Raw genomic sequence first — 12,179 nt, 5'->3', positions numbered from 1 at the left:
GGATAGTAGAAGGAGCTGTGCAGTTTTATGTGGGAGTCCAAAGGGTGTGACATTGAACATGCAAGTTCACAGTATACAAGGATGAAGCTCTTAGACAACTTCGACCAACTTGTTCCATGCCTGTTCACGGTCTTGCAGCCGCTGCTCTTGACATAGCAAGCAGTGCAGAGAACATCACTCTCTGCTAAGTCTGACATGGCCACATTATACTGTAATAACTCAGATTCAAATGCAAAGAACACACAGGAGGCAGAGCAGGGTTCAAAAGAAAGTATGGTCTTTACAAGAGTCCAAAAAGGTAAGATATAAACAAGGAGTTCAAAAAGCTAAAAAAAAAAAAAAAAAAAAAAAAAAAAACAGACAGGAAATTAGCAAAAAATCCTTAAATCCAAAACAGGCAGAGTTTAAAAAAAAAAAATCCAGGGGATAAAACACAGAGAATGCTAGAAAGCTACGACACGGATGAACAGAGACAATCTGGCAGAGACATGAGGAGCTGGTGGGTGTATGTACACAGGCATGGCTAACAGGATAATCAGGGGCAGGTGAGTAAGTGGCTGCAGGTGTGGTTGATGAAAGGTAGGCAAACACAGGAAACTGCAATGACATAAGAGGTTAGTATTTCAAAATAAAATAGGAATATCATAACAAAATCCAGAATGTTACAATTTGTTGGAAATGTTCCTTTTATTTTCATCAAGTATTTCAATCCAAGTTTGATGTTCTAATTTCTGAGGTCATCTCTCCCATTTCTATTAATAGGGCAGGTGTTGTTTGACTATTGACAAATGCCCCACTACATATTTTTAAGGCTTTAGTTTGTACTTTACTGTACTTTTTTACAGTTTTAATCACTGTAGGAGCTGCTGAACCATGATCAGTGAGTGATGTAATCATTGTTCAACTGTCATTATCACTGACTTTCTGTCAGGCCCCGGTCAGTCACACACCACACTCCATCACCTTATCCAGAGCTTTTTGAACACTGGAAAACATAATTGGGAATACTGTACAGAAATATGCAATTTCTTCTTATTATTATTTTTATAGTATTGAATTTATTTTAATAATCAAACAATTTTATTTGGTCCTAGTACTATTCTTCTTTCTGTTGTGGTTTGTATAGAAAGGACAACTGTAGCACTGTTTTTTGAGAAACACAGCATGACACTAGTCTGTTTTATGGCAGTAATTATGACTAGTCAGAATTGTTGTGCAAAATGTTGCGCATGCGAGGCTTCCCATTCGTTTGCTCATTATTATGGCAAGCTTTCCATTGGATACTGGCTCAGTAAACAAATCAATTGAACAGTGTTAGAAGAAGAAATGCACATGAAGAAGAAAAAGTAGAAGAAATGGTGGTTGCTGTTGTGGACAAGGTTGTCAGAAAATGCCACGAAATAGAACAAGTTTATCGCCAAGGAATTTGGTTTGAAGGGTTTTGATTGATTGAATAGGAAGCCCTATGGCCATACAAGCCGCTCCTACCACCCACTTGCTCCCGCCTCCCACTTTTACAGATATCTGCAATGTCATTTCGCCTTGTCAAAACTCCAATACAAGATATCTGCTATTACATTCTGACTAGGTAGATTGCAGGTTAATATGGCAAGCCGTTTTAACATTTAATAGCTAAATTTGACTATCCGGAATTAACATTATAGATATCAATAATTTCATTTTGACTAGTCGTAATTATATTATGACTATTAAGTATTTTCATTGAAGATATCTATAACTTCATTCTGACTAGTCAAAAGTACATTTAGAGATATCTGCAATTCAATTGTGACTAGTCAAAACAGAATTGCAGATATCCGAAATGACGTCACTTAAACCGACACTCGACTCGTCACACATCCTAAATGACAATTACAGATATCTGTAATTCAGTTTTGACTAGGCGGAATGAAAATTAAAGATATCTCAAACGTAATTATGACTAGTCAGAATTGTTGTGCAAGACGTTGCGCATGCGAGGCTTCCCATTCGTTGCTCATTATTATGGCAAGCTTTCCATTGGATACTGGCTCAGTAAACAAAACAATTGAACAGTGTTAGAAGAAGAAATGCACATGAAGAAGAAAAAGTAGAAGAAATGGCGGTTGCTGTTGTGGACAAGGTTGTCAGAAAATGCCACGAAATAGAACAAGTTTATCGCCAAGGAATTTGGTTTGAAGGGTTTTGATTGATTGAATAGGAAGCCCTATAGCCATACACATGGCAAGCCGCTCCTACCACCCACTTGCTCCCGCCTCCCACTTTTACAGATATCTGCAATGTCATTTCGCCTTGTCAAAATCCCAATACAAGATATCTGCAATTACATTCTGACTAGGTAGATTGCAGGTAAAAGATATCTCCAATTCGAGATATCTCTAATCAAAATCCATTCCAAGATATCCACAACCCCATTATAGATATCTACATCTGAATTATGACTATCCATAATCCCAGCTAGAGATATCTGCAACATAATTTTGACTAGTCGTAGTTCCAACTCAAGATATCTATAATGTAATTCTGGCTAGGTAAAACTCATTTTAAGATATCTCGAAAAACAAAGCAGATATCTTGAATTAAGGGCATTTGGAGATATCTTTAAATGGAATTAGGGATATCCATAATTCAGATGTAGATATCTTTAAATGGAATTAGGGATATCCATAATTCAGATGTAGATATCTGCAATGCGAGTTGTGGATATCTGCAATTTAATTACGGATATCTGTAATGACAAACCCCATACACATGAATGGGGGAAAATTACGTCATTTGTCCTAGTAAAAATTACATTGTGGATATCTAAAATGCTAATTGTGTATAGGAAGAATTACTTTGTGGATATCTGAAATGTTATTTTTGAATAGGAAGAAATGAATTACAGATATCTGCGATACATATCCAGCCTAGCTATTAAATGTTAAAACGGCTTGCCATAAAGGACAAGGAGGGAGGAGGTCATCTGCTACAGGATTAAATTAGGTCATTCAGATTTAAATAGTACACTAAACAAAATAGGAAAACACCCAACCGGTTTATGTGAACATTGTCAGTCAGAGCAATAGTCCATGTAATCACAGAATGCACCAGGTACAGCCAGGAAAGACAGGAAATGAAGGAGGAATTAAGACAGATTTGAATACATGAAATTAATGTTAAAATTTTGATGAAACTGCCAAGTGGGCAAAGCACTAGAATCTTCTTTGAATTTATTAGAAGGATTGGTTTACACAATAGAATTTAATCTCTGATCCACACTCCCGAGCAGACGGTGGCGGTAATGCACTTAGTACGCTGTTTACCAACTGCAGTTAAAATCCAAGAAGAAGAAGAAGAGTGCTAGCTGCGATAAACACAGCTCGTAGAATAGGTTGCCAGTAATTCTTTATTATTTAAATATGATTATTCTTGCAGGGTAACTGGCACCAGGTTAATTAGCAGTAGTGTAGAACATTAACTAACTGAGTGAGTTAGTGAGTAGTCACCCGGTTGATACAGTAGAGCTGGGTTAAGTGCTAGCACAGTTAGCTTCAATGTGCTAGCTAGCTAACGAAGGTTAGCTTCATTAAAAACCCGGAGTGTTAAATTCACTCAGCCGGAGAAAGGTTACGGTTCGTATCCAGAGAGTGGAAACAGCAGACGAAGGTAAGTGTTTGTTGTAGATCAGATGAAGATGAAGACAGATGCTTCACAGCAGACTACTGAACTGCTCCTCCGCAGTCTGAACCACTGAGGGGAGCTGAAAGTTCTCATGTGTCGTTGAAGTGTTTAGGCTGAAGGACCACAGCGTGCCTTTGCCATTGAAATGATTTTAAATTATATTTTATGTTAAGCACTGTTCTGTCACACAGCCACAGTACACTGACACATAGTTTGGCTGGTGTCTGATCAGTGTTTTTGTCTCTTAGATGGCGCTCAAGTCAGGAGAGGAGCGTCTCAAAGAGATGGAGGCTGAGATGGCTCTGTGAGTAAAACCGCTTCACCCAAATCACTAAAACTGTGTTTTTTAACCTATCCTAACAGTAATGTTCGTATAGCCACACATTATATTGTAAGTGGACATAAGGTAAATCAGGTGGGCCTACCTTCAAGACCCTCAGGTACAGGATTCAGAGAGAATACAGGTAGTATCCTCTACAGTTACTCTTGATTGAGAGCCTTCACTATAGCCAATGTGGAATAGGCTGCAACTAATGATTATCATTGTCAGTTAATCTGTATCAATTAATCTATCAGTTGTTTGACATTTTTGACCATTTTCTTACATTTTAAAGACCAATGTTATGTTTCCCTAAGCTCAAGATCAAGATGTCTACAACCCAAAGATAGTCAATTTATTGTCATAGAGGACCAAAGAAAATTGAAAATATCCACATTTAAGAAGCTGAAATCGGAGAAATTACTCAAACCAATCAATCACTTATAAAAATATTTGCCAATTTAATAGCTGACAACTACTCCATTACTATTGCAGCTCTAATATGGAATCCCCCATTTTCATTCCCTTTTCAATCACTCAGAAAATTCACGTTCAGTTTTTATCTCCAGTGTCATTCTTTGTTTCTCTTTGTTTTATTAGTTATATGTGTTTTGTTTTTTGAAATCTGTTGTCTCTAGCTTGAGTAAAACTGCCTCTGTACCTGTCTCTACCTCTGTACCTCTCTTGCTCTAGTTTTGAGCAGGAGGTTCTTGGTGGTCCAGCACCAGTATCAGGAAGCCCACCTGTTATGGAAACGGTACCTGTAGCTATCTCTGTTCCAGCAGTTCCAGTAGTGCGGCCCATTATAGGCACCAATACCTACAGACAGGTATGTATTACTCTAGTAGGATCTGGGTAGTAATATACATCCAGACTGTTCATAGTAGTCATGAATGTATAGAAACAAATGTGCGGTTTGCACAAAATGACCTAATCACAGACATATAAATGTAGATGCTACATTGGCCTTTCGATCACATGTCAATGTAGCCACCATACTGGATCAGGCAAGACAGACCTGTAAACAAATACATGTAAAGGGAGAGCTGCTTTTTTCTGTATAAAAAGCACTAGAACGTTTATTTCTCAACTGGCTTCAATGAGTCAAGGGTTCATGACCTACATGGAGTAAGTTAGAAAAAAAAAGCAACTTGTTATTACTCTGTGTAGATGATAAAGTCATGAATACAACATGAATCATTGAAACATTTGAGAAATATAAATGTCGTAGGGCTTTTTATCCTTAAAAACAGCAGCTCTCCCGTTTACATGTATTTGTTTACAAGTCTGTCTGGTAAGGCAGCAGTGTTGACATAACGCAGCAATGAGGTGAAGCGGTCAATGTGGCTTCTACGTATAATATGTCTATGGGCCTTATACACTAAGATGTTTTTACTGATGGAGGAAATGTCTACATAATTTAGGGCTGTACTACAAAGGAAGCTCAACACAACCAGGCTTTCTTTGCATGAGGTGCTCGACAAAACCTAAAACCCCAGTCAGAGATAACAGGTGTCATAATGGTGCTTTGTTAACTCAGGCTTTCTTCTTCAGACTCTGCGTCAGAAAATGACTGATCAGCTGAATGTGATCTTAATGCTGCTGTTTATTTCCAACACGACAAGTGCACATTAAACAGTTAAACTTCATACAGCAGATTTAAACATGATGCTGTCGGTCTGAGACGCTCCAGTTTTTGGCCAAATCAAAGTGAAATGAGTGGATTGAAGTTTTTTCCTTCAAATAGTCAATAGTTGTAGTATTCAAAGTCTGCATAGTTTCCTCATCATTCTTTTAGTGTGTGGATGATACAATATGTAAATTCAAAGTGTTAATATGATCTGATGCAAACAGGAAAAAAATAAGTTACCATGGTGATCTAGCCAGGTTAAAAGAGAGGCACCTTCATGACAATGAAAACGCTGCCTTTAGACTCAACATAACTCACTAACAAATAAATCTTGCTTTGTAGCACAGCCCTCTTGTCTTCCATCTCTCTCACTCTTTGCGCCATGTCCCTGTCTTACACTCTGTCTTTCTCTCTCTTAGGTCCAGCAGACATTAGAAGCCAGAGCTGCGAGTTTTGTTGGTCCTCCACCACCAGCCTTTGTGGGACCAGGTGAACATAAACTCTCACACACATACAGCAGCTAGGGTTTGGCAGTTAATATTATAATATTTAAAATAAACAGAGAAGACAGTGATACTGTGAAACCCCTATTACACTGGACAAAAAAGACTGTCACGTGTATTTATTGTCTCCAGCTCTGATTGGCAGCGATGGAAACATGACAACTAGATAAACACCATTTTCACCACTTTTCAGCAGAGGCAATGAAGGCTTGTCACCTCTTTTGCTCCTTATTAATCCACATGTGCTGCTTGTCTTGATTTAATTCAGTGTTGTAGCACTGAAGTTGAGCTGCTGAACGGTGTGTAAACATTTTACTTCCTATAAATTTATCACAATAAAAGTCCTCCGTTATTTTGTTATTTAAAGGCTTTTATTATGAGGCAGCAAAATCAAGAAATGTTGGGAGGTAACTGAACATGTTCCCTCTGCAGCTAAAAGCAAGACAGATACCTGAAAATACAAACATCGGCACAGAGAAGGGACTGAACTTGGTCTCCTGCACACACATGAACTGACTCTTGGCTTTATCAGTCGCCTGTTCAGCATCTAGCATCAGCATCAGTTTACCTGCATTTAAAACCTCATGCATATTCACCCTTATTTTGGTGTAAATATGTTATCAGGTTCACAGCTCAGTACACTCACAATTATCAACAAAGCTGAAATGGAAACAAACTGCTTGTACAGAAGATTTTCTTATATCTTATGTCATTATCTTTCTAATAGTTGTCTCACTTCTGTTTCATTGACATCCACTGTGATATGTGTCTGTCCCAGTCCCTCCAGTGCGTCCTCCCATGATGAGACCAGCCTTTGTCCCCCATATCCTGCAGAGACCTGGTAAGGTCACTTTTAGACTACTGGTTTACTGAGACAGAGAGACTAATTAGTCAGTCACAGTGAGCTTTGTCCACTTCTGCCCAGAGACTGCTGTGTCACTGGCTACAGTGATTATGGTCACCTAAACACCGTACCCAGTGATCATTCTCTGACTTGCAGCTTATCAATGAAATATGTGTAATGGGCATGTGTTTGTAGAGTGAGTAGAGAGTATATAATAACGTGTCTGTTGAGAGAAAAAAACCCATCAAAGTTCAAAAGATTTACAACAGGATGTGATGCTAACTATGTCATGAGCTGCAGTGCACTAATGTGTGTCATTACATTCTATCTATCTATCTATCTATCTATCTATCTATCTATCTATCTATCTATCTATCTATCTGTCTATCTGTCTATTATATACTCATTATATATCTCTCTTCACTAACTATTTTTTCAGCAGTAAACATGCTGAACATTTCAAACAATAAATATTAATTTACAGTGTGTGTGATCATTGAATTTTGATGTTCAAATAGTTTTAATCCATGTAGAAAATATCAAGGTGATATTGAGTAATGTTTCTATGGAAACTGGTTGCTCACTGACTTTGTGGTATGACTGAATTTAGACCAAAAAAAAAATCTTATCTGACATGTCTGTCTGACTCTCTGCTTTCATTCACAAAGTAGGCTTCATGTATGTTTAATATCCTCACACTGTGTTGATAGGTGGTCAGAGGCTGCCAATGATGCGTGGTCCTCCAATAGCACCTCCTCTGCCCAGGCCTCCTCCACCTCCTCCCATGATGCTTCCTCCTTCTCTGCAGAGCCAGACACCTCAGGGTCCTTCTCAGCCCATTCAGCACATGGCTACTGCACCTCAGGTGAGAGCTCATAGATGCAAAGAGTGTCCGCATGATATTCACCTTGACTAGAGAGACACCATACTTGGTGTCGGGCCATGTGCACATGTATGTCTTACTGTGGTGTTGTCATTAAGTTACTGTTCCTATAAACAGTATAATAAATGGATCAAATGTTCAAATGACATTTGGTCTGACAACTTAAAAAAAACTCCCCAAAATTCTGACATGTTGCAGTTATTTTTCTTGACATACCTTGTGCCTGAAGTTCTTGCTTCTGTGTTTGTTGGTGTGTTTTACTCAGGTGGCTGATATGGTCTCGATGGTGTCAGCCCCAACCACAAGACAGGGAGCCCCACCATCCATCAAACCAACTCCATCAATCATCCAGGCAGCACCGACAGTGTACTCTGCTCCTCCTGCACCTGGTGGACATAAAAGAAATGATGTGAGAGCCCAGAGACAAGCCAGAATGGTGCGTACATTTTGACTGATATCTAATAAAATAATGTGTTCTAAAGTTTTCTGCTAAAACTATTCTGCTCTGAGAGCCTGTTCTGTATCTGATGATGTGGATAATTTCAGGAGGAGCTGGCGGCACGGGTTGCAGAGCAGCAGGCAGCAGTAATGGCAGCAGGCTTACTGGATAAGAAGGAGAGTGAAGACAATAGCAGCGTCATTGGACCCAGCATGCCTGAGCCGGAGCCCCCCCATACTGAGGTACCTTTGAAAAGCAGCAGTCTGTCTGCTGGTGACTCTGAAGCTCCGCTGATTTAGACTATACTTAGAAAGGATTTAGTAAGGATCAAGTGTAGGTGCACTGTGAGTAATAGGACACAAATATTACAGTCACATGTGATAACTGAACAAGTCATTTAAAAACCATGGACATTCTTGTCCTGCTGTCCACTTGTGAAAAAGAAGCAACAAACTAGTAAGTGTCTGTAATTGGGCCAATATTGTATTGAAGTACAAACAAGCTGTTTCTCTGGGAAAAGTGCATTTTTTCAGGGGAGGTGAGGCTGGAAATAGGACATGGCGGTGTGTCAACGAGCGCCAGCATGTGCCTAGCCTGCCGCCTGTGTGCAACTAGATACATAAAAAATAATAGGGGCAACTGTATTGATGCACAGAAGCAGTGTGCTTTTAGGTTAACCGATCAAGAGGAATGCCTGAAATGTTGCAAGTGAAGACAAACGTTACTGCAAAAGTACTCTGCACACTAAAACTATATTTTTTACCTCCAAAAACTTCACATCAATGATATGAACTGTAGGTCAAGACGTACTTTGTTGGGTTTGTGTTGCAGTCTGTTGAAAGTGCTACAGAGGACAAAAAGAAAGCCAAGGTGGAGAAGGTGAAGAAGTGTATCCGGACTGCAGCAGGGACCACCTGGGAGGACCCTAGTCTGTTGGAGTGGGATGCAGGTACAAACTGCTGCAGGGTCTACAGGACTGTGATCAAGTCCTCAGTTTAACCAGCCTTAGACCCCTGATGCAACACGCTACAGTGTATTTTAGCCTTTACAACAAATGTGAAACATTACGTAGTTACATTCAGCATGACTGGTGATTTTGTTTATTATTGATTTCCTGCTGCAAGATAAAGATACCACTGTCTTTCTTTGATATGATGTTCGTGTGAATCTTGTTTTTTCTGTTTTTCTGTTGCAGATGATTTCCGTATATTCTGTGGTGATCTTGGTAATGAAGTCAATGATGATATCCTGGCCAGAGCGTTTAGCAGATACCCATCTTTCCTCAAAGCTAAGGTGGGATTGTTTTTCTGTTTTCTTTACCTCAAGACATGAATGAATGTGTTTGCAAACACACTATTAATTCAATATTTATGCATACAACTCAATCAGTGTCACTCGCAGCGCTCTGCTGTCTGTCCCTGTTACCATAGTAACCTGAATAAACAGGAAGGAGGCAGTCAGAAACAGATTAGCCAGGCTACTCAGTAGAGTTGGAGTCAGAAAATTTACAAGTGAAAGAAAAAAAAAAGAGAGCAAGAGAATAGGGGACACACATAACAGACAGGGGAGAAAGGGGGGTTGTGCCAGAAAAAATTGGGGAACCACTGGGTTTAACTGAGGATGTGAACATAAGTGTAGTTCAACAATGTTCATGGAAATGGATGTGAGCAGAGACTAAACTGTTCTCTTAATAATGTCCCTTTTAATGCAGTGGACACTGATGTAGAGATCTGTCATGACAACTTAACATTATCCAGGAGACAGATTGCCCAAAAATCTGAAATCAAGATCTGCTTAATATTTTTTTCCCTGATTAAAGCCACTACAAGTAACTTACCCACTGTGTTGTGGATAAAGGAAGTAGTGTTTCCACTTAAATAACCACTAGATATGACATCAAAGATAAAATCTTCTGCTTATTTTTACCATGCATGGGAAGACCTGGTGCTAGACTTAAAAAATAACTACAGAGAAATAGCCGACCTTCTCACAGATGTCTTATTTGCTTATGCAGGTCACAGACATCAGTATTAAAATCGTATATAATTTCAAATATTATATCATATCTACACACACACACACAGCTGTTTTAAATGTATTACAAAAAGTTTTTAACTGAAGTCATCACATGAATTTGTTGTCAACAGGTGGTGAGAGACAAACGTACAGGAAAGACCAAAGGCTACGGCTTCGTCAGCTTCAAAGATCCGAATGACTACGTCAGAGCAATGAGAGAAATGAATGGTCAGTCTCTTCATGGACATGCTAAACCTTTTCAACAATCACAGGGTTCTGTTTAGTTTACAAGTGGGTACTTCTGATGTATGTCTTAACACTTGGATGGTCCTTGATTTAGAAATTGAGTTGGTGACTTCCAACTTCCAACTTTGTCTGTGCATTCCAATCTATTTTATTTTTTTACCTGGTTGTCAATGTGACTTTGACACTGGTTTGTAACTGCTGCCTCTTTGTATCCCTCTCACTCTTTGTGTTTGTCCAGGGAAGTATGTTGGCAGTCGTCCCATCAAACTGAGGAAGAGCATGTGGAAGGACCGCAACATTGAAGTGGTTCGCAAGAAACATAAAGAGAAGAAGAAACTGGGCCTCAGATAGTGTTGATGCCAGTAGCTGTGTGTGTTGTACTCCACAGTGGACAAACAAAAACACTGATTTATTTTGATCTGTCCAATCAGGAGATGGACTGAGATTGCATAGTTGTTGACTTTTTTCCCTTCCATAATAAAACTGTAATTTTTCAAGTTGCTGACTTGGTCAATTCAATTTTACTGGATGTGTTTACGTAAATACATGAGTTTCATACTGCTGAACTGCTACTTGATGTAGATTCTGATTTCAGTTATGAGACTGGGCCACTGTGGTGCCACAGTAAAAACAGATTACTCCATTTAAGTTAATGTTGCTCATCAGTTGTTCCTGACATCTTTGGCTTGTGACAAGTTATAGCCTCACTGTGGACAAGAGAAGTCCTTTCTCACATTGTGAGAATTAGTCTTTTTACATATGAAATATGGATAGTTCCACCTTTTCAGACCTGTAGAGTTTGTTCAAATGACACATACATTTTTGTAAATAAAAACAAAATGATTTTTTTCTTAAATTCCTTCCATCTGAAGGGTCATGAGATGATTAATCTTGGGATCCCTTGCAGGCAGTGGTGGAAAGAACTGAAAGTCTACTCAAGTACAAGTACTATTACATTAACTAAAATATTACTCAAGCAAAAGTAAAAATACTGGGGTTACAAAAAAACTAAAAGAACAAAGTATTAATTAAAAAAAAAGACAGAGTATTAGTTACTTTTTAACCACTGTTTAATACATTGTCAATAACAGCTATTCAATCAAAGAGGTTTCTGTTTCTTTAAATCTTAAATCTAAATTTGTCCGATCTCCTTCTGTTTTGCTTTGTGGTAACAGTCACTTCTACAAACTAGGGTTCCAAATTTTGTGCATCTTCCTGAAAATGCAAGAATCAAGAAGAATCAATTTATAAGATACAAAACACACAAAAAAGGTAATTTTTCCCAGGTGATTAATAAAATATATCTTCCTCTTATTGGCTACAAAAATGCAGATGATAGGTTTGTAAAGTAAATTGTACTCAATCAGTTATGATTTTAAAAGTAACTAAGTAGATTACATAGTGTAATGCATACTTAAGTATGAGTAAAAGTACACACTTGAAAATCTACTCATAAAAGTACAAGTACCCCCCAAAAAACGACTTAATTACAGTAACTTAAGTATTTGTCCCTCCACCCCTGCTTGGGACGTCCCTTTCACAAAGTTGGGAACCACTAATTTGCCTGACGGGTTAACTGATCTCTACAACACATGCTCAGGACTCCTGAATGCAATAACGGGATAATTAATTATGG

The 12,179-nt window shown here is 38.6% G+C and overlaps 1 protein-coding gene across 1 annotated transcript; it reads left to right on the top strand.

The window, feature by feature from the left end:
- The first annotated feature begins 3,329 nt into the window (after positions 1-3,329).
- Positions 3,330-11,040, top strand: rbm42 (RNA binding motif protein 42). The gene is made up of 12 exons (XM_084726030.1): positions 3,330-3,648; positions 3,912-3,967; positions 4,676-4,811; positions 6,032-6,101; positions 6,894-6,956; positions 7,670-7,824; positions 8,108-8,278; positions 8,389-8,523; positions 9,113-9,230; positions 9,477-9,574; positions 10,429-10,525; positions 10,782-11,040. The coding sequence occupies exons 2-12, from the start codon at positions 3,912-3,914 to the stop codon at positions 10,892-10,894; spliced, it is 1,212 nt and encodes a 403-aa protein (XP_084582156.1). The 5' UTR covers positions 3,330-3,648; the 3' UTR covers positions 10,895-11,040.
- The last annotated feature ends 1,139 nt before the right edge of the window (positions 11,041-12,179 follow it).

The sequence above is a fragment of the Lutjanus erythropterus genome, chromosome 9, assembly GCF_056507025.1.
Source record: "Lutjanus erythropterus isolate fLutEry1 chromosome 9, fLutEry1.hap2, whole genome shotgun sequence".
NCBI lineage: Eukaryota > Metazoa > Chordata > Actinopteri > Lutjaniformes > Lutjanidae > Lutjanus > Lutjanus erythropterus.
This window is presented reverse-complemented; position numbering and strand designations above follow the sequence as displayed.

Bases quoted from the DNA above. Each gene is read 5' to 3' on its own strand.
- rbm42 (XM_084726030.1), top strand. From the start codon at position 3,912: ATGGCGCTCAAGTCAGGAGAGGAGCGTCTCAAAGAGATGGAGGCTGAG. The intron at 6,102-6,893 runs GTGAACATAAAC...TGTCTGTCCCAG, and splicing joins ACCAGCCTTTGTGGGACCAG to TCCCTCCAGTGCGTCCTCCC. The intron at 9,231-9,476 runs GTACAAACTGCT...TTTCTGTTGCAG, and splicing joins TCTGTTGGAGTGGGATGCAG to ATGATTTCCGTATATTCTGT.